The sequence below is a fragment of the Lucilia cuprina genome, chromosome 3 (assembly GCF_022045245.1).
Source record: "Lucilia cuprina isolate Lc7/37 chromosome 3, ASM2204524v1, whole genome shotgun sequence".
Classification (NCBI taxonomy): Eukaryota; Metazoa; Arthropoda; class Insecta; order Diptera; family Calliphoridae; genus Lucilia; species Lucilia cuprina.
The window spans coordinates 21,952,238-21,974,751 of NC_060951.1; the positions used below are offsets into that span (position 1 = coordinate 21,952,238).

Consider the following 22,514-nt stretch of genomic DNA (forward strand, 5'->3'; position numbering starts at 1 on the left):
ATAGTTGATGATATTAGCAAAAAGGACATGATTACCATAAAGCTTGAACTTATGTTTTTATATTCAAGAAATCTGAAGTCATCTTATATATTTTAAATAAACTCTATTCCGAAGATTGAAGTCATCCATTTTATATTAAAAGTATTTTGTTTTTTAAAAAAGACTGCAACAATATTAAACATTTCTTAAGGTGTACATTTATTCATATTTTTTTTTTTTTTTTTGTGACAATTTTCGCTTAAACGGACGTATTCCGTAGTACATGTTTATTAATTTGTATGTCCAAAAATTACTGTTTTATTTATTGTACATTTTTAATTTAAATGCACGCAATAATTCAATTGTACGGAATTCAAGACAAACAGTCATATTATAGATTTTTTACGTCTAGTATATCAAGAAATTACACTTTCACTTGGAGATTTTTAGGGTCTAATCCGAAAAAAAAATACTTCTAAGCCACAAACGGGCCTTTTCTTCGGTCCTTTTCATTAAAAATGTTTGTTGGTAAAACTAAAAACTTTATATAGTGGTTAATGAATATAGAATCGTCTGATATTCAGAAACCTACTTTCCTAGACGTAATTCCTATAGGGAATAATATCACTTCATAGATACAAATTTGGAACTTATTTCGACAAAAGCCTGACACTTACAAATAAAGTTCTCCAAATTTTCACTATCCTCAACACATGCTGTATATTGGTCTGAATTCGCACATCTAATTTTCTATAGTTGTGGCTGTAATCATGTGAGTCCATTCTACGAACATCAGACTTGCTAATTTTGAGGAGACTTTTTATCCTGCTTTTGTAAGTCACCCCTAATAGGATTTTTGTGGCTCTATCCACTATTTCATTATTCCAAGAGGCCCTATGGGATTCTCTGACACATATTCGCCTCTTGTTTTTGAAGTACAAGCTAAGCACATATTAAGGACGTCACGGTCTATGCTGGAGTTATGATCCAAAGTTAACCTCTTTGAGAGTATTCGATTTAAGATTTCTGACATTCCAACACGGTCTTTGGTAAAACCATGTCACTCGATATCGTCCTTATTGCCTTATGGATCTTGGTATATGTGTTAATGTCTGTTAGCGTCATTTTAATTCTAGGTCTTCAATAAAGAATCTCGGAACAGTTTTATCCAAGATGGATATTATAACCAAGATATTAGAAGAAGTAGTTGATATAATTGAATATAGAACAAGGGCACTAAACTAGAATCAAACAATCAATAGTATTGAAAACAATATGGTAGATCACATAAAATCTCCTGGTTGTCTTGGACCACATGCCAAATACCGCTCGGATAATATAATAATAAAATTTTTGTCCTATAGGCGAAGAAATGTTTTTTTTAATTACTGAGAAGAAAAAGAGCATCTTCTTAGGGCGGGTTTTTCAGATAAAGATAATCTACCTGCTTTGTTTAAACCTAGTTTATTCTATGTTTTGCTGAGTGCTATTGGCCAGTTAAACCTAAGTTATTAGTAAGAAAACACAATCAACAAAAATAATGAATCCCGAAGAAGAAAAACTTAATATTTTATGTAAATAGTAATTTTTCTGATTTGTTTTATCAATATTATTATTATTTTAATTTTTATTAATATTTGCAAAAAACAGCTGTTCATTGTTTATGTTTTTGACTAAAGAGTTGAAAATACTAACAAACTCATCTGATCTCAAATACATAACTGAAAAGCACAATCATCGGTTAAAGTTCGCCTACTTTGTTTTAATAAGTACGAATAGAATATCGCAAAATTCGAAAAACATATACATAGAATAGAAGTTTGATTCTGTCGATAACCTAGCTTGAACCTGTGTGAGGATAATTCTCAGAGGAAACCGCAAAACAAATTTATAATTGTAGAGATAAAGAATCCTCTAGAAATTAAGAGACGCTTAGAAAAGTTAGGGCCATGTTCTAAATATTAGAACTAGCAGTTAGTTCAATAATTATGAAATTAAAAAAACTGTTCATATTACATACAAATGTCTAAAAATAAATGTGTGTTTAAGTTCCCACATTAATAAAAAATAAGTGGAATAAATTTTCCTATTATTACTTTTAAAAAATATCTGTATGATTTATTTCACACACAACTAAACATTTTTATGACTTCATTTAAACATAATAAGGATTCATTCACATAAATATTTTACATGAAAATAACCAATCTATTATCCGTCGTCTTGTCATTATTTAGGTTTATATATAAATCAATAAATTCCTTACTTTTGCTAACTCACTCACTTTTTTACTATTATACGTAAGAGTTCTTACCATTTTCTGGTGGATTTGCGCAGGCATCATTGGCGGTTACGTATTCCTTACAGTTGATGGAACCCATACTTAAGAGACGTTTTAGATTCAGTTGTTGATGTTGTAGTAATACTTGTTGTTGCTTTGACAGCTGTAGCTGGAAATAATGACGCAATGACCTTGGAAAAGAACGCAAAAACAATGTTGGCCAATTGACTGTATAAAACCTGTTGATGATGTTGTTCAGATGTTTATTAAAACTTGACAGAAAGAGTTGTTTGTAAACCACAGATATGCAAGATAATAACGCGTATTCAACGTATTAACTTTTGTTATGGTTTAATTGTTAACGAATTACACTGTCTACTGACCTTATAGAACGATTTAAATTTCCATTTATTGTTACAGAAGTAACTGTTTGAGGAGGTTTTTTACAATGATTTCTAATAGAATGTAATAATTTTTTTGAGGTAATATTTAATGGATACACTTTTAATGTTGATAGTTTTTGACTGAAAATTTTTGTCACTACGGTGGTTGTACGATGGAAGTGTGTTAACCTGATAAGATTTCAATCGGAATTGTTTGTTTTAATTGTTATTTTTAATTTTATTTAGACAATTAACAAATCAAACACTTGAATTTTTATTAATTGGTTTTTATAATGATTTACTTGTAAAAATGCGATTTTAATGATCAAAGAATATATATTTTTTACAATACACTTTATTATTTAATTTCGTTTTAATAAAATGCCGCCGATTTCTTGTACACATGAATGATTACTGATTGAACGAACGTAATGTTTGAATGAACTACTAGATTGCATGTGCGTCTGTCTCCGATACTGAACGATTCGAGTGTATGACGAATATGTACTCACAATCAGCTACCGGCTGACTAACTGATTCAGTTGATTTTGTTTGTAACGACTACGCCAGCAACCAACAAGTGAGAAAAATAAAACATTCAAATGAACTTGATTTGTTTGTGTGGCCAACATACTACACACATACATACAGAGATAAAGTTTTTGAATTCTATAGAATTGGGGAATTTTTATACGGTATTTCTTTTGTTTTGCTTTTTTTCCCTTGTATTTATATTGGTGATATGTATTTTTGTTTTGCTCGCTCTTTCTTTTAGCCATAAGATTCATGCAAAATGTTATATTTTAATAACAATAAAAATTTAATCTCACTGATTCTCAAAATTTATATATTTTTTATGTGTATCTACGCACTTTTTCTACCAGCTTGCGTGCGTGTATATCTATCTATCTATCTATCTATCTATCTATCTATCTATCTATCTATCTATCTATCTATCTATCTATTTATCTATCTATCTATCTATCTATCTATCTATCTATCTATCTATCTATCTATCTATCTATCTATCTATCTATCTATCTATCTATCTATCTATCTATCTATCTATCTATCTATCTATCAAAATTAATTCGAACGGTTTTCTGACATTATTAAGTGGAGTTTTTTTCAAAAACTTCTTTTCTCACTAGACCTCAAATTTGTGCGTGTGTGAGTTAATGTATAATTTAAATTTTTTATTTCATGACCATGGTAATACAACATGCCACAACACAATTCAAAGTCGTAAATTTTAAAAATATATATAATTGTACTTATAGACAGACTCACATATTTATGGATTGATGGATTACAAAAGATTTAAAAATTTTAACTATAACAAAAAAGTGAATGTATATTTAACGGTTATAAACTTGTTTATTAAAAATTCACTTTGGCTGGTTGATATACATATGTATACCTATGTATGAAGTTTAAAAATACATATAAAACATTTGTTCAAAACACTACATGTTGGATTTCAGTATGAGGTGGTAATTTTATCGTAATAGAATTATTTTGTGGCAGAGTTTTTCACACAAAATTTCAAATATTTTTTTAACATTCTTTTTTCTGAATACGCCAATTTGTTATAAAGTCGATTTATAGAACCCTACCGGGAAGAAAAGTACCAAAAGTCCTCTTTTACATAACTTACTTCGGGCACAACATGCTTAATTTCATGTTTCTAGATTCAATATTATGGAAAATTCAAAAAAGTACCTTTTGCAGAACGAAAAAGTACCAAAAAATACCCATTGATTTGTTCTTGTCTAATCCGCCTCTACATACTTAGTATCATGGTTCTGGATTAATTATTATAGAAAACTCAAAAAGTTACTTTTGAAAAACTAAAAAGTACCAAAAAACTCCCTTTTATGTGTTCTCAACTAATTTCTAATCTACATACTTAATTTCATGTTCCTTGGTTCAATATTATAGAAAATTCAAAAAGTACCTTTTAAAAACAAAAAAGTACCAAAATATTAACTTTATCGGGTTCTCACCTAATTCCGACTCTATATACTATGTTTGTTTCTGGGTTCAATATTGAAGAAAATTCAAAAAAGTACAACGAAAAAGTACCAAAAAATTCCCTTTGATATGTTCTCGTCTAATCCGGGCTGTATATTCTTAATTTCAATTTTACAAGTTCATTATTATAAAAAACTCAAAAAGTACCTTTTAAAAATGGAAAAGTACCAAAAAGTTTCCTTTTATGGATTCTCATTTAATTCAGACTGTACATACTTTAGTTCTTCTTTCTAGGTTCAATATTATAGAAAATTCAAAAAGTCCCTTTTGAAAAACGAAAAAGTACCAGGCTCCACATACTTAATTTCATGTTTCTAGCCAATAACAACACACTAGTGCTGCTCTCGCTCTGCTACTATTGCTCTGCTTCTCTCGCTCTGCCTTGTTTTTATAAACAAGAGTACAATAACAAAATGTACCTTATGATTATGTATTTTGTTTTTTTTACAATTTCTGTCTGAGCATGAATAAAAAAATCTCCATTTTTGATGAGATTTTCAAAGGTTGTCTCGAATTTTTACTTATATCTCATTTAATTCTTTTGCATGTCTAAAAGAATTATTAAGGATTCGGATCTCGCCGATATCTGGGGTCCTCTAAAAACTTTGAAAACCCTACCCACATATTTTTAATGAATACAGAAAGTTTTTTGATACAGTGGAAACATATTCAAAACAACAACATATACATTTTGACAGCAAGTTAAATTATCACAAAAAAAGCTTTTGGTTGTTGTAGTTGTTTGTTGTACAACAAGTTTAGTCGTCACTTATTATACCCTTCACCTTCGTGAGAAGGGTATATATAAGTTTGTCATTCCGTTTGTAATTTCTATAATATAATTTTCCGACCCTATAAAGTATATATATTCTGGAAGTTAGTTAGTTAGTTAGTTAGTTAGTTAGTTAGTTAGTTAGTTAGTTAGTTAGTTAGTTAGTTAGTTAGTTAGTTAGTTAGTTAGTTAGTTAGTTAGCCAATAACTAAGTATAATATTTATTATATAAATATATTTTGTATCGCATATATCTTAAAATAAGAGATATATGTTTATAAACACATTCATGTATTAAAGCCATAACAAGGTTAATGTACTGGTACTTAACCACCTGTTAGTATTTGTTGAATATTTCTTTTTCTAGTTTAATCCTGAATTTTCTTTGACATGTAAATGTTTGTCTGATTGCTTTAACTTCTTCAATTATACATGATCGATTTGGATGTATGTATATTCTAAATTTATGCAAAAATTCCTTATTGTAAGTCGTACACTCTTTATGGTTACCAGTTTATGTATATGAAATTTGTTTAATGTAACAATATATATATAAACATTGAAAACTAAATATACATATATGTAAATACAAATACTGCGTAAATTTAAATTTCCAAAGAAAAAATTTACATCGTGTGATTTTGGTAAAAATTTATAAATTGAAATCTTCAAAAACATTTAATTTGTAACATTTAAATAATACACTTGAATACTATTTCATTTTCTTAGATTGTGGCTACTGATGTGTTAAAATATCTGACCAAGAATATCTATTAATATTTATAATTATTTATTTATTCAGGACAATGCGTAGGAATACGATTGTTTTCTATTTATCTTTGTTGCAAAATCATTAATGAAAATTGTCATTAGGTTTACTGGAACGTATGAGTAATAAATAATTTTATCCTATTTAAAGAAAATCATACGCTTCGTGTTATTGAACTTTTAGTGTTATTGCATTTTAAATTATTTTAAGATTTCTGTCTATGCGTTCTTATCAAATGCTATGAACGTAATTGATGAAATTATTTCTACATTTTCTGTTTGTGTGTCCAACGGGAATATGCTGCATTCCGACCTTGGTATATCCGTAGAGTAGAGTCCAAGAAATACGGTTTCAGCAATACCTCAGAATAAAACTGATATTGAATAAAAATGGCTAATTCAAAACATTATTTCATAAAATATCGAAATATAATATCAAACAAAAATATAAAAACTTTTTAGACGAAAGAGTTTGTGTTTTTTGGGTTGCATATTTTTCAACTAATACATTCTCACGACTTAGGTTTTTGACAGCAGACTTAGGTTCTGTCACTCTCAGTTTCATTTCTATGTATACCTATTCTATGGTTTATAGTGTAACAATTTCAATTAATCACATTATATAATTCTGTCTAAAATTTTGAAAAACTTAAAAATTTTCCGAAAAATTACGACATTTGTAATAATATTGAATTTATGTTATGTCATTGAAATCGTCTCCCAAAGCCCTTTCATATGACCGAGAAGTACATATTTTAAAATTTTTCTATAGCATGAAATTATTTTCTAACACATACATACATGTGCACAGAAATTTCGCCAAGTTGTGCACAGCAATATCATTTTTTTTAATACGTGCTGCGTCAAATTAAAGTGGACCTAGGGATACGCAGCAGCCTAGGTCCCATAAGAAATATATGTGTTTGTGTGAGGTGCACAACAAATCTGCTTATTCGCAGTAACTCTCATAGCAATTTGAATGATGAAATGACAGCTAGTTACAATTTGTGAAAATATTTCTATGCGGTTTGAATAACTGTCATATTTTTTTCATATGTGAATTGACACCCTAAAAACGAAAAAAATAAACATGTGTGAGCTATGCTCTGCTAACAATTCATGTTTTTTATAATATTATGTTATTGCGCCATCTATGTTTCATTTAAAATGTACGCTTATCAAAGACACTTTTTATTTTTAATTTTACACTGACTTCTAGATGACGCAATTTGTAAAACATGTCTCAGCTGTATTCAATGATGATGTTGATTTTGTGGAAAACTATGGGAATTTCAATTTTAAAATTTGTATTTTTTGGGGACTTCCGGCCTAAGATTGGCGACATGAGTTAAATGAGTTCCCATGCTTTCTCAATGCAGCAAAACTTGCTGTGGCTAAAAAATGCACGGATTGTGTGTTGAACGTAGCAAATAAGCCCAAGAACAAAATATGACGGAGTTTATATGACATATCTGAACTATATTAATTGATGATGTTTTTATTTTTGTGGGAAAACTAGGCATTTTAATTTAAAAATAAGGATTTATGGTGGACTTCCAGCCTAAAATATGTCCCCAATCTTGGGCTGTAGTCAAAAATTTTCTGGCAACACTGAATTTACAAAAGGTTGTGGTATTAAGTATGCTTAGTTTAGACAACAACCGCAAATGACTTAGGATCTCATTTTATACAAAATAAAAAGACACGCATTCAAAAAATCATAGAATAAAATTACTGTATAATTTTTTAAACACAAATATGTACATTCCTTACGGGGAATTTTTGTTCACGGACGGATTGAAAAACTACATATAAAAGAAGTACATTTTTGCAAACTTGTTGAATTGGTAGGTTGCATACTTTGTTTTTGTGTTTTTTCAAATCGGCATCTGTCGGAGAAAAAATATTTAAAAAAGAAAAAAATGTGGAAATAAATAAATGTGGAAAACTTTTCATAAAATGCAAAACTCACAAAATTGACTTTTCATAATTTGCAAAGGTCTAAAAATTGACTTCTCATAAATAAAAAAATTTAGCAATCAGCTGTTGAATTGAATTGGCATCATGTACACCACCTTATATAAATTCGTTTTGAATAAGCTGATGCTGGGAAAATTACAGGCGCCGTTGTTAATTTTTGGTCGGCAGAAGTTTTGTGTCTATTTATTGTCCAATTCACTTCTACCAACTCAATAAATTCTTGTTTATGAATACGTTAAACAAAGTATAAACATATAAGAAATGTTCGTAAATTAAACTGTTGCAATATATTTTTGTGTGCCAAAATGTTTTTGTGATCATCAATAGAAATAATTTTAACAAAATTGATTTTATTTAATATTATTAACCGTATCTACAAGCGTGATTGAAAACATTACTCATTAATGGGCAAAATTAGTTTAATCATTTTATTTTTCTTATCAAGAGAACTTGAATTAAATAACTCATGTATTTATTTAAACTATTAAAAATAATAGATAATAATGAATACAACTTATGTATTACATATGAACATACATACATAGCCATGTGTAAATATAAATATTGTTTTTGTTTTAAGATAGAAATAGACTGCTACAGGATATGCATTTGTGAATTCCATATTTTACAGTTGTAACCAAAGTGTATTAAAACAAGTAAGAGTTATATATTCGGCTGTGCCGAATCTTATATACCCTTCACCATGATGTGTTTAAAGCCTTTTGTACCTTTTGAAGAACGAAAAAGTACCAAAAAGTCCCCATCTATGGGTCCTCAGTTAATCCGGGCCATACAAACTTAATTACATGTTCCTAGGTTCAATATTGTAGAAATTGTAAAAAGTACCTTTTGAAGAACGAAAAAGTACCAAGAAGTCCCCTTTTACTGGTTCTCACTTAATCCTGGATATACGAACTTAATAACATGTTTCTAGGTTCAATATTATAGAAATTTCAAAAAGTACCTATTGAAGAATGAAAAAGTACCAAAAAGTCCCCTTTCATGGGTCCTCACTTAATCCTGGCCATAAATACTTAATTACATGTTTCTAGGTTTAATATCGTAAAAATTGCAAAAAGTACCTTTTGAAAAACGAAAAAGTACCAATAAGTCCCCTTTTATGGGTCCTTACTTAATCCGGGCCATACATACATAATTACATGTTTCTAGGTTTAATATCGTAGAAATTGCAAAAAGTACCTTTTGAAAAACGAAAAAGTACCAAAAAGTCCCCTTGTATGGGTCCTCACTTAATCCGGGCCATACATACTTAATTACATGTTTCTAGGTTCAATATTGTAGAAATTGCAAAAAGTACCTTTTGAAGAACGAAAAAGTACCAAAAAGTCCCCTTTTATGGGTCCTCACTTAATCCGGGCCATACATACTTAATTACATGTTTTTAGGTTCAATATTGTAGAAATTGCAAAAAGTACCTTTTGAACAACGAAAAAATACCAAAAAGTCCCCTTTTATGGGTCCTCACTTAATCCGGGCCATACATACTTAATTACATGTTTCTAGGTTCAATATTGTAGAAATTGCAAAAAGTACCTTTTGAAAAACGAAAAAGTACCAAAAAGTCCCCTTGTATGGGTCCTCACTTTATCCGGACCATACATACTTAATTACATGTTTCTAGGTTCAATATTGTAGAAATTGCAAAAAGTACCTTTTGAAGAACGAAAAAGTACCAAAAAGTCCCCTTTTATGGGTCCTCACTTAATCCGGGCCATACATACTTAATTAAATGTTTCTAGGTTCAATAATGTAGAAATTGCAAAAAGTACCTTTTGAACAACGAAAAAGTCCCCTTTTATGGGTCCTCACTTAATCCGGGCCATACATACTTAATTACATGTTTCTAGGTTCAATATTGTAGAAATTGCAAAAAGTACCTTTTGAAAAACGAAAAAGTACCAAAAACTCCCCTTGTTTGGGTCCTCACTTAATCCGGGCCATGTATACTTAATTTCATGTTTCTAGGTTCAATATTATAGAAATTTCAAAAAATATTATAGGTTCTCACTTAATCCAGGCTCTACATACTTAATTTCATATTTCTAGCCAATAACAAAACATTAGTGCTGCTCTCGCTCTGCTACTCTTGCTCTGCTGCTCTTGCTCTGCTTTGCTTTTATAAACAAATTACAATAACAATATTTACCGTATTGTTATGTATTTTGTTTTTGTTTTTTGCAGTTTCTGTCTGAGCATGAATAAAAAATCTAAATTTTATATGAAATTTTCAGAGGTTGTCTCGGTTTTTTGCTCATATCTCCGTTATTTATGGACCGATTTTGCTGATTTTAAATAGCGTTCTTGCCGGTCGTATGTCTGATAGAATTATGGAAGATTCGGATCTCGCAGATATCTGGGGTCTTCTAAAAACTGATTTCAACAAACATACAGACAGACAGACGGACAGACAGACGGACATGGCTTAATCATCTCCGCTACCTATAAGGATCCAGAATATATATACTTTATAGGGTCGGAAAATTATATTATAGAAATTACAAACGGAATGACAAACTTATATATACCCTTCTCACGAAGGTGAAGGGTATAATAAACCGTCGAACAATTTTAGGATATAATTACCAAAACATTAAAATATTTATATGTTTTTGTGTATAAACAATTAAATTTAGGTATAATTGTGATTTTTTCTATATGCACATTTATATATTTATTAAGGAACATACGCCTTATCCTCCTTTAATGCTGAAAATAAAATTTTGTAAAAAGAGAATGAGGTGTACTTCAAAGAAAACATTTGAAAATTCGAAAATAAAAATTTATTCATTACTTTACATATTTTTCTAAAAAGTTTAATGACATAGAAAAGGTATACATAGAACTGAAACTGAGAATGACAAAACCTAAATCTTGAGAATGTATTAGTTGAAAAATATGTTACCCAACAAACACAAACTCTTTCGTTTAAAAAGTTTTTATATTTTTGTTTGACATTATATTTCGATATTTTATGAAATAATGTTTTGAATTAGCCATTTTTATTCAATATCAGTTGACCAATGTAAGAAACATCTTCTTTAAAAATTATTCTTAATTTTAAATAAACTCTTTGTGTTTGCTGGGTTGAGTCAATATTGACACTTAAAAATTATATTAAAAAAATAAAAACGATTGAAAAATTTGTTTTTTTCTGAAAATGTTTTCAATAATTTTATAGGAAAAACATAACTTTTAGCAGTGTTTATTACAGCAGCAGGGGCTATTTTGCCAAAGGAATTGTGCTAATGCTAAAATTAACGCTTGATATGAACGATTATTGTTAATTTCAAAGCAGCCCAAATGCAGTCAAAATACACCCTACACCACACTAATGGGAACGGAATTTTGTTTATGTCTTAAAGTTTGTAACACCTGCGTCGATGTAATGATGTAATCCGTCCATAAATTAGCCTATTGAACTTTTTTGTAAGCGGTTTATGCTATACAAGAATAGGGTATTTATAAAATTCGACTCAACAAATTTTATATATGCGAAATTTTGACTATATATTGTTATAATGGGTAGTACGTTCATTAATTAAGCAAACATCAATCTCTTGAATATAACTTCTACATTAAAAAATACTAAATAACTTATTGCTACTTCTCGCAATGGGGTAGGGTATGATGAATTCGGATACATTATGTACTTTCGTATTTTTGTTATTTTATTTAAACAAAAATAAAAATACTCATACAATTCTATTAAATTCACACAGAACCTGTGAGAGAGTAATATTTCTTACTCTCAGTAACACTTCTATTTATTTTTCTATGCTATAAACTTTATACAATTTCACCGAAATGGTTTTTTCTGTTTTTCAAAATTCGTTTTGTTTTGTATTTTATTTTAATATTTTAAACTCTATTTTCCCAGGTTTTCTGGGAAAATAGAGTTTAAAATATGCTGATGTATATAATATGTACATCAGCATACGCGTAATTTCTTTAGCTTTACAATGATATATAACATTTAATGGTTTCATTTTGTTATTAATAAAATTTTCCGGTTTAACTGAAATATTAACACAATTTTTCCCAAACATCTACTTATTACTTAGGCTTGTTTTGCAAATAACAGTTTCTATCTTATTGTTTACATTTCGATTACTATTACTGTTACACAAAAATTTCTAATATGCCGTTAAAAGCATCCTTCAAGGACCTTTCTTATGATACCAAAATTTTATAACTTTCCTTTGGAAAAAATATGAAAAAATCATAAAATCTTTAAAAAAGCACATTTTTATTGACCCCAGAACAAAAATTTTGAGAAACGCTATCTTATAATGAAATGGATTTTAATTTTAGTTGGTAACATCGACACCTATTTTTTTCTCTATACGAACGCGGTCACCCTAATGTACATATGTATGTATATGTTTGTTTGCCTGTTGTGGTCCGCTGGGCAGTTCGACCCAGTGCTATCGAGAAGCAAAAGCGTCTGGTGGTTTTATCGCTTTGGTGCCCTTACCGACAATACATCATCACTGTCGGAGAAGCATCCAAATCGTTATTTACCGATCCCTGACACCGGCGACTATACTCCAGCCTAAAGCGGGAACGTATCGTTATAATGTTGTGAATTCTCCCTGACCACCTCCCTGAATTTTAGTCAAACGTATATCAAATTTGTTTTATTATTTGGCGTTAACGATTTCGCCTTACTTAGTGTATCCTATTCAAGGCGATTATAACACTTTTTATACCCTACACCACTATAGTGGGCTGCTGATGTTTGTAACACAAAATATTGGTCCTAGACCCACCTTAAAGTATACCAATCGGCTCAGAATCACTTTCTGAGTTGGCTGTCTGTCTGTTTCTTTTTTCAAGGACGAACGCTATTGAAAATGGTTGAAATCGGTCCTTTATTTCGATACCCCCCGAATCGGGCCTTTAGGATTATAATTACGTTAAATGTTCTATTATGTTAACAAAAATGACATTACTGATTTTTATAGTAATCGGATCTCATTTGACACCAGCTCAATAATACGTAAAAATATTCCACAATACGGTTAAAAAACAAATTAAATGCTTTATTTTTTTAAAATTATCCACTTTTTTAACATACGGACTAGTATAGGGTATCATATAGTCGGCAATGTGCGACTATACTTTCATACTTGTTCAGAATTGAATTTGTCAACTTTGAAGTACATACATACAAACATATATATTTATTTTTTTGAAATTTACTATTAACAACTTATAAATGCATCGTTGGTTTTTCGCAGATGATGAGATAGTGTGCAAAGATCTAACACCACCATCCAGTCCTACTGAAACGCCGAAAACTTCTTCGTCATCGTCTCTTTTAGAAACAGAATGGATATTTAAAGTCAAGTTCAACAGGGAACTATGTTCAAATGAAACATTGGCAATTTCAGGAAACTGTGCCATTTTAGGCAATTGGAACGTTCAACATTCTGTGCCCCTTAGTAGACATGAAAATTCATTATATTGGACATTAACAGTAAATTTACCTCTAAAATATGACATACATTATAGATATTTAGTGTGTGCTTTAAACGCCAGAGGACAAAGAATTGTACGTTTTTGGGAGACACACTGTGAAGCTCGTTTGATAAGTCGTCATCAGAAGCAAGATATTGAGTCTTTAGAATGTGAAACTTTTGGCATTTATAAAGATAAAATAAAACTTGAACGTGGTTGGATTAATCCTTACAGTACAATTGTTCAGTTTAAATTTTATCAAAATCCTTTTGTTTTAAAGCATATTATAAGTTCACCGTTATATATAAAGATTACTCCATTAAAAATTAAAGATCAAGAGAAATGTGAGGTTAAATCATTACTAGAAACTGAATCACTTATAGAGAGTTTAGATAAAAATCAAACACAAACATTTGCATATTGTGAAGTTGCCTCACTACAAGATAAGAATGGAGAATTTATCAAACAATCTAAATATGGCACCCGTTGTGGATGTGATGACATAATAATATTTAATCTGACATTGGGAGATATAGAGCACACTGCTTATCAATTGGATTTGTTTAATTATACTTCAAAATCCGCCCCCGATGTACCACCACATCATTTTGGCTATCAAAATGTTTTGCCTCAAGATATGAAGAGTTCAGAAGGTACACTAAACTTAGCAATAATGTGCGGCACTAAACATCGTCCTATTGGTTCCATGAAGTGTGATTATTTAATGGTGAGACCCATGCTATCTAATGATTTCAATATGGAGAAGACTTTTCAACGTCACTGGAATATTAAACATGAGGGAATATTTGTTGGTCACAGGGGTTGTGGAAGAAGTTATTGGTTTCAAAATAATATTCTCAGAGAAAACACCATTAATTCATTTAACTTGGCATTTGAACATGGAGCAGACATGGTTGAATTTGATGTACAACTAACTAAAGATATGATTCCAATAGTTTATCATGATTTTCAGTTGTATATATCGAAAAATCTTGATATTGATCAACAGGAATACGATGTTATGCATTTGCCCTTAACTCCTAAAGAAATAGATTCCCTCAAAATATTAAGAAAAAATACCGAAAATTTAGAAGGTATATCTGTCAGTAAATTTACTCTAGATCAATTAAAGCGTGTTAAAGTCTATGAACAAGCAAAAGATAATGTAACCGGAACTAGTTGTAGTTTAAATATAAAAGACAATCGACCATTTATGACACTTGAAAGAGTTCTAACACAAGTTAATAATAAAATTGGTTACATTATAGAAATCAAATGGCCTCAAAAGTTAGCAGATGGCATTTTAGCGGATTTCGATAAAAATGAGTACGTAGATAGGATTCTTCAAGTTGTCCTACAGAAAGCAGGTTCCCGACGTATCGTTTTCTCATCATTTGATGCTGATATTTGCACCATGGTACGATTAAAACAGAATCTTTATCCGATATTATTAATGATCCGCGACAATTTAAATAAAAACAGATATTTGGATCCACGTAGTACTTCCATACCTAGTGGTACTTATTTTGCCAATGCCATGGAGTTATTAGGGATTATTATCAATTCAGCAGATATTTTTGAAACGCCCGGAAAAGTGTCGGATATACATGAACGAGATCTTTGTGTATTTAGTTGGGGAGAAGAAAACCGTAACGAAAAGACACGTAAATATCTGAAAACATTAGGTGTAGATGGTATTATATGCGATCGCATAAATCATTGTTTGGAACCTGTGGATTTGAAGCAAAATATTTTTATTATCGATCTGATTGATAAAATTTCAGAAAATAGAAATATATGCTCTGCTTAAAATTGTTTAAAAATGTATGTAAATTTTGTAAAAATTATTAAAAATAAAATTCAAGTTTCTAAACTTTAATTATTTTTTTAATGACATTTATCGGTGTCTAAATTCATTTCGCCAACGGTATTTAAGCAATATCAGTATTTTGACTTATTTCGGTAACGGTATCATTGTAATATTGGTATTTTAATCTATGTCGTTATTGGTGCTAAACGGCTTTTTTGACTGAATAGAATAAAAGGTAAGAGTATTTTAGAATTTCGGTGAAGGTTTTTAGACTCAGTAGACCTGAAAAAGTTTTAAAGTGGCAACAATAGTTTAGCGGTTGCCAACCTCGCGAACAAAATTTTAGACAAATCGGAGAATTACACTATTAGTTCTTTTTTTAATATGTATATCCAAACTTAAATTTATATTGCGAAAATATATTTGATTCAGAATGGAAATTAAATTTTTGCAGCATATTTTTGTTTATTCAAATATGCTGTCTCCAAAGATTTAGATTTAGATATGTTTAAAGACCCAGCAAAAAAATGCGAAGAATGTACTTCCAAAAGAATAACATTTATTACCACTTCAAAAGTAGCGCTTTTCTTTAGAAGTAATGTTTATTGACTTCCAAAGAAGCGAAAAAATCCATTTTATATTTGTGATTTTTTTTGTCAAATGTGAAATGTAATTTAGGATTAGACAAACTATTGAACACTTTTTTCACAGGGAACTAGCACTGGGTGAATTTTTTACCTTCTGTATAAGTGATGTTTTTTGACTTCCAAAGAAGCGAAAAGAATCCTTTTTTTAATATTTTTTTGTACTGAAATTTTTTGAATTAAACCAATTTTATTTTGGAGTTATTTGATAAATACGTGTAATATATTTATTTATGTTAATATTATTTAAATCAAATTAGTTGTATTATATAATAATACAATTTAACTTCCAAAAAAATAACATAAAAATTACTTCCTGAGAATGACATCAGATGTAGTGAATTCGGAATCAAATGAAAAGGACATCCCTCCTATGATAAGCCTGTGATAAAATCATAACTTCTTCAGGCCTTTTTCAGTACTTCCATTTCTTTTTCCACTTCTTTTTCGCTTCTTTGGAAGTTATTTTTTTGCTGGAGAGCCTTGGTTAGTGTAGGGCTCATGACACGACTTATACCAAATCACAATATAGACAATGTGTTATTGTAGAACTAACACCCCATTATATGCCTATAGTTCTCTAGCGCCCAGCACCGTTAGTAGGTTGTGTGAGGACAAAGAAGATCTTGAACACCAAGTCTGAGCAGGAAATGGCTAGAACAAGCCATTTCCTGCTCATGATGATTTAGGAGATGTAGCTAGGTGTTGTATAAGAGACATTCTAGGATTTGTTAGAGGAGGGGATTGAATATTTAGGTGTCGGAACTCACAGAATTCCCCACCAATAATAACAACATTATTTCTCTTACACACAGAAAACAGATCGATGGGAAATCGGTTACCATGATAAATATTTAGTTAAACTAATTAAAATTGTATCGCTGTTATTGAAAAACTGTATACTTAACTGATTTTCTATATTCAGTATTAAAAAACAATAATACTAATCGAATTGTGGTTTAACAATTTCTAAATCAATAATTTGAACTGAATTGTATCGGTTATTAAATTCATTTGGCAATTCAGTAAATGCAGCCGACTTTTATTTAGGATTAAAACGTAAGAACATCAAATATTAGTCGCTACAACCGAAAAACAGTAGAAAGTAAAAAATATTGAGCACTGCAACCAATTATCAATTGAAGTAATTATTTAAAATTTAATTACGGTTAAAGGAACCAAATTCGATGTTCAGAACCGATTAATTGGTAATTATAGTTGACGTACTTATACAAAAATAAATAAAATAAAACGAATTTATAATATAAAAAACCTAATTACATTTGAGGATAAGTTAATGCAGAAATTTGGATAAAAAAAGGTAATGTTTGGTGTATTTTATATCTTATAATCTATTTTGTGTTACTTTTCTATAATTTTTAATAATTTTACAGCAGCGGAAAGGCGTGGAAAGATAGTGTTCCTTTGAAAATGTTGAGCAGAATCAAGAGCAAAATCGCTATTTATTACCATGAAAATCTCAAAGCAAAAGGGGAGAAGTTATTTTATATTTATACGCTTTGTAAGTTTATACATATTTATATTTTATTGTAAATACTTTACACAAAATAAATATATTTTCAAATACACATAATCCACAAATTGTTTTTCTATAAAAAATATTTCAGTTGCTAATACCAATAATTTCAATCCAGATTACCAAATAATAATTAAAAATTTTTGTGTACACCATATATTCAGTAATACTAACCGAATTATACAATAATTACAATCGAATTTTGGGATAGTTGTTAGAACCGACTGAATTCGATTGGAAACAAATTCGGCTATCACAACGAATCTGTTTTCTCTGTGTAGGATAGGAATTCATTTATTTTCACATTAATCTCAACGGCTTTTCTATATTCTTTCTGTTTATTTTTTTGTTCCATCTTAAAGGGAATCACAGTGGATTATCTTGGATCTTCGAGTGAATGTATATCGTTCTTAGTAGAGTATAAGTTAAGGTTACACAGACTTTACGATTTGAAAATTAACCAAATCGGTCAATATGTAACTAAGAAGTGATCGACAATCGTGATTTAACTAAACTAAATAAAGTTATGTATATTCGACACACTTGAGTATAACACTCATAATTATGCGAATATGATTCACCTTCTTTTAAATTTCCAAAACCTTTCAAGCTATGTCGGTTCGTAAGTTCGTATGTTTAATAAAATACATTTTCGGAAAAGCTCAGATATTTTTGGTATTAAATTTGTCAATTATTCTTCCAATTTGTTCTGTAATTCGAGAATTAGTTTTACAAATTATATTTTTTCCAAACGTCCATAATAGAATTTCACATAAAGATCGCAATGGAAAAAATTTCAATAGGAATATGTTTTGTATATATATTTTTTTCGGATCTGTTTATAACTAGCTCCCATTCAAGAAACACTTTCAAAATTACTTTAACCCAAAGAATTCAATTCTGTGGTTACAAAATAGATTCGTCATAACTAAATATTTCACTATAACTTGTTTTTTTTAATTATTTTATAATGATGTCTTGAACTATAATTTAACACTTGAATGAATACCATCTTCAGTGCATGTTCTAAAACTGTTTTATTTTTCATATAAAAACATAATTATTTCATTATTTTTCAATTAGTTAGAATTGTTAATGGATCTGGAACACAACTACCAAACGTTAAATTAATTATTTTAGAATGTCAAATTTACAATTTTTAACATTTTTCTGCTTATTTACATTCTCATGGGCCAATTCATCCTTAAGTCCAAATGCTGGTCCAAGAATATTTCAAATGAATCTTGAGACATGTAAAGAGGAAGTTGGGGCAACAACAGCTGATATACAGGATTTATTGAATAGACAACCACCATCTACAGTAACGGGGAAATGTTTTCGTTCCTGTCTTATGAAAAAATATAAAGTTGTAAGTATTTACGTTATTTTTAAAAAAATTTCACTGAAAAATTACGGTTGTTAAATAAATTATTTTTTTTTGTATAAATTAAAAATAAAACAGATGGACTCTGATGGAAAATTTGATAAAATGGCTGCTTTAGAGGAGGCCCGAAAATTAACCAATGGAGATGTTAGCAAAATGCAATTAGTCCAGTCTTTGCTAAACGCATGCAGTGAAATTGAAGTTTCTTCTGATGATTGTGAGGCAGCAGCCGAGTATGGTCACTGTTTTAGGGAACAACTCAAAGTTTTTGGATTACCACAACATTAATACAAAAAAGAAAATTCCAGAATATATGTATAATTGATAAACCGTAAATAAAGAGTTAAGTGTTTTATAATGTCAAACCTGGGGCCGAATTAACGCGCTCGAATCAAAATATTCTAGGCTCAAAGCTCGATAATAAATGCCAATTTACACGGTCATGAATACAGTTTTTCGGTCTGAAGCAGAATTTTCGAGAAAAATAATTTATTTTATTCATGGTCATTGTGACCTATGACCTGTCTATATCAAACAATAACTGATTTTTGTAACTTAGCTTTTACATTTTCCATTTAATTGCGTTAATGTAATGGGAGACATTCCCTATTTGAAAGTGTTAACTGTGAGTAATGACTAATGAATTTATAATAAGAGCAAAGAACCTAAAAACTGAGTTATATTTAGATTTCTTTCGAAAAATCCTTAATGTCACTATGAAACAAACTCTAGCAATTTGTTTTTTGTTTATTGTTATTGATATTGTTGTTGTTATTGTTTTTGTTATTGTTGTATTTATTTTTAATCATGGAAAAATATTTTAAATTTATACTTGTTTACTTCATATTTTATGCACCATTTCCATTTTAATCTTTCTACGAAGAGTTTGGTTTGTTGGTTGGATTTTCTGTTGTTGTTTTTGTTTTTATATGTACGTTCATTCTCATCTTGAGTAAAAATTAAACTCTCATAAATCACTTCCTAGATGCGTGATTAATATGAAAAAAAATTATAAAAATAGTATTTTTTATATTTTTAAAGAAAACAAAATAAAATAGCAATAACAACAACAACTACGAAAATGTTTTATTTAATCTTATTCTCTTGAGGAATCCCTGACAAAACTGACTGTTAAAAAAGCGTAAACAAATTATTTCGTTTGCAACGAAACAGACAGTCAATATCAGATGCACATACATACACATATACACTCATACTTAAATGCATCCATCTTTAAAAGTATGTCTAGTCGATCACAACGACTGTTGTATGCACTTTGGATTTGACAAAATGATGTACCCAACACAAATTTTTAGACCTAGTGTTTTATTTACTAATACGGTTTACTCCTTATGTTGATGTGCAGTGTAATATATCGATGATGAAGCGAACAACTGAATTTAAATTGGTGTAAACGTACCCTTATAGAATATAAAAGGATGCACATTAATTTTGTTATTTTACGGTTTGTTACAATAAAGTCAGCTACCGTTTCGACATTCAGCTAAAGCTGGATTTTCACGATCACACAAGTAATATGATCTGTCAAAATTTTGTGTAGAATAGTACGGATGGGTTCGCCTAAACGCAATATGTAATAAAACCATCACACATTGAGAGAGAATACGGATGGCAAATTTGTATGGCTCTCTTCATTTTTTGAAATGATTTAAAAAACAAGCAGGTCGCATTAGATCAGGGATGTATTTTTATGTAAACACATACAAAACAAGTGAATCAGCTGTTTCCATCTTTCTTTGTTTTTGTTTTATACCAATCGTGTAAACAGAAAAAATATAAATCATACGACTTTTATTCTCTTTTTTGTTAAACGGATGGAATATCATTTTACTTTGTCATTAGACTTTACGTACGTAAAGTGTGATCGTGTGAAGTGTTCTTAATGGCGACTGTATCTTAGCGTTAACTGTAACAAAATAACTGTATTTTTGGTTAAAATACGAAAGATATTCGGTAATAGTAGACCCCCATTTTACAGATCATACCGATACCAATGACAGGTTAATATACACAAAACCGAACAAGTTTCGTCGAAGTACAATTCATTAAGTGCGCGTTCGTTTCCCAGACAATTATTTTGCCGTGAACGCACTTTTATTAGACCTACATATGACCAATTATGAACCAATTGTGTTCGAATTGGGTACCACTGTATTGTGAGGAAATAAAAGTAATTTCCGTTTCATTTCATCACCAACATTTTAAGTGTTGTAAGCATAAGTTACTACAGAATGGGCCCAACTTGTTGTTAATGGTAATGGTTACTTTTATTTTAAAATATTTCTACAACTTAAATTTATTTCAAAAAATGGCTTTATAACTATGTTAAAGAACGGTCTTGTAGAACTTTAAAGTTATATTACTGATCGTAAGGAGTATTTAGGACCTTTATATCCATGCACACTAAACATAGATCGAACCATAAAATTCTGAACCGATTTACACCATAGTGTTACAAACATCAACATAAACACTATAGGGGCGTAGGGTATAAACTGATTAATATAAAAATATAACATGAATCTATTTATCTAATTTTGTACATAAATATACATACGTATATGAAAAGAGTATTTCGCAAAGGACAAGTACTGGTACAAAACTAATCCAAATATTTTGAAAAACATGCTCCATTTAAAATAGTGATGTCCTAGGTGTGGGCCACGAAATCCATCCATGCATCAGAATAATCCTAAATCTACTCTCCTGGTATAATTATGGAAGCACATGATTCGCAACATAGACCCATGATGTGGAGGCTATGGAACATGTTGTGTAAAAAAGTAAACATGATCCATACCTGTGTTACAAAGAACTACTAAATGGATCATATACTCCAATAATTTTTGCAGTACATATATTTAAATATGTACATAGATACAGAATATGTATTTGTTAGTCATAATATTAAAATAAATTTTTATTAATTAAAAAAATTCGGAAAGTAAATATTTACGTTCTCCTGGCTTCTTAAGCAAATTAAGTAGTTCATTACACAAATTATAATATATTAAATAAATAAGATTAACAATTATTTATTTTATATATGTACATATAGTATGTATGTGTGTATAAGGTCTTAGCTTTAAATATGAATCAAATAAAGTACAATAATTATAAAAATGTATAAGTACACAATTCTTAGAAATGCACAGAGATATACACTATACGAAAATCGTTTAAATGCTCAAATAGCTTTGTTTTATATATGGAGGATATCATGTCAAGTGAACTTTTGAAACCGATATTTTCCAACCGGAATGATGGTCCTACTGGATAGTAATTTAGATAGGTACAATCAATTGAAGCAAAATTTTTCTAAGAGAAATAGGTAATAAGTTATATAGATAATAAGAAACACAAGTTTAACAACTCTGAGAGTTCTTGGCCGATCTTATTGAAAGAACATCGGTTTCAAAAGTTATGTCATTTAAACACAA

At 29.6% G+C, this 22,514-nt stretch overlaps 2 protein-coding genes across 3 annotated transcripts; both read left to right on the forward strand.

The window, feature by feature from the left end:
* The first annotated feature begins 13,367 nt into the window (after positions 1 to 13,367).
* LOC111675154 (glycerophosphocholine phosphodiesterase GPCPD1-like) lies at positions 13,368 to 15,544 on the forward strand. Of its 2 annotated transcripts, XM_046946300.1 has the most exons (2): positions 13,368 to 15,095; positions 15,161 to 15,324. In XM_046946300.1, the coding sequence occupies exons 1-2, from the start codon at positions 13,437 to 13,439 to the stop codon at positions 15,176 to 15,178; spliced, it is 1,677 nt and encodes a 558-aa protein (XP_046802256.1). In that variant the 5' UTR covers positions 13,368 to 13,436; the 3' UTR covers positions 15,179 to 15,324. The 2 variants fall into 2 exon arrangements, with proteins under 2 accessions (XP_046802256.1, XP_023291667.2); XM_023435899.2 differs by having other exon boundaries at positions 13,368 to 15,544.
* A 3,168-nt stretch (positions 15,545 to 18,712) lies between these two features.
* Positions 18,713 to 20,016, forward strand: LOC111675153 (general odorant-binding protein 28a-like). The gene is made up of 2 exons (XM_046945883.1): positions 18,713 to 19,038; positions 19,132 to 20,016. Exons 1-2 carry the CDS (start codon positions 18,811 to 18,813, stop codon positions 19,339 to 19,341), a joined length of 438 nt encoding a protein of 145 aa, XP_046801839.1. The 5' UTR covers positions 18,713 to 18,810; the 3' UTR covers positions 19,342 to 20,016.
* The last annotated feature ends 2,498 nt before the right edge of the window (positions 20,017 to 22,514 follow it).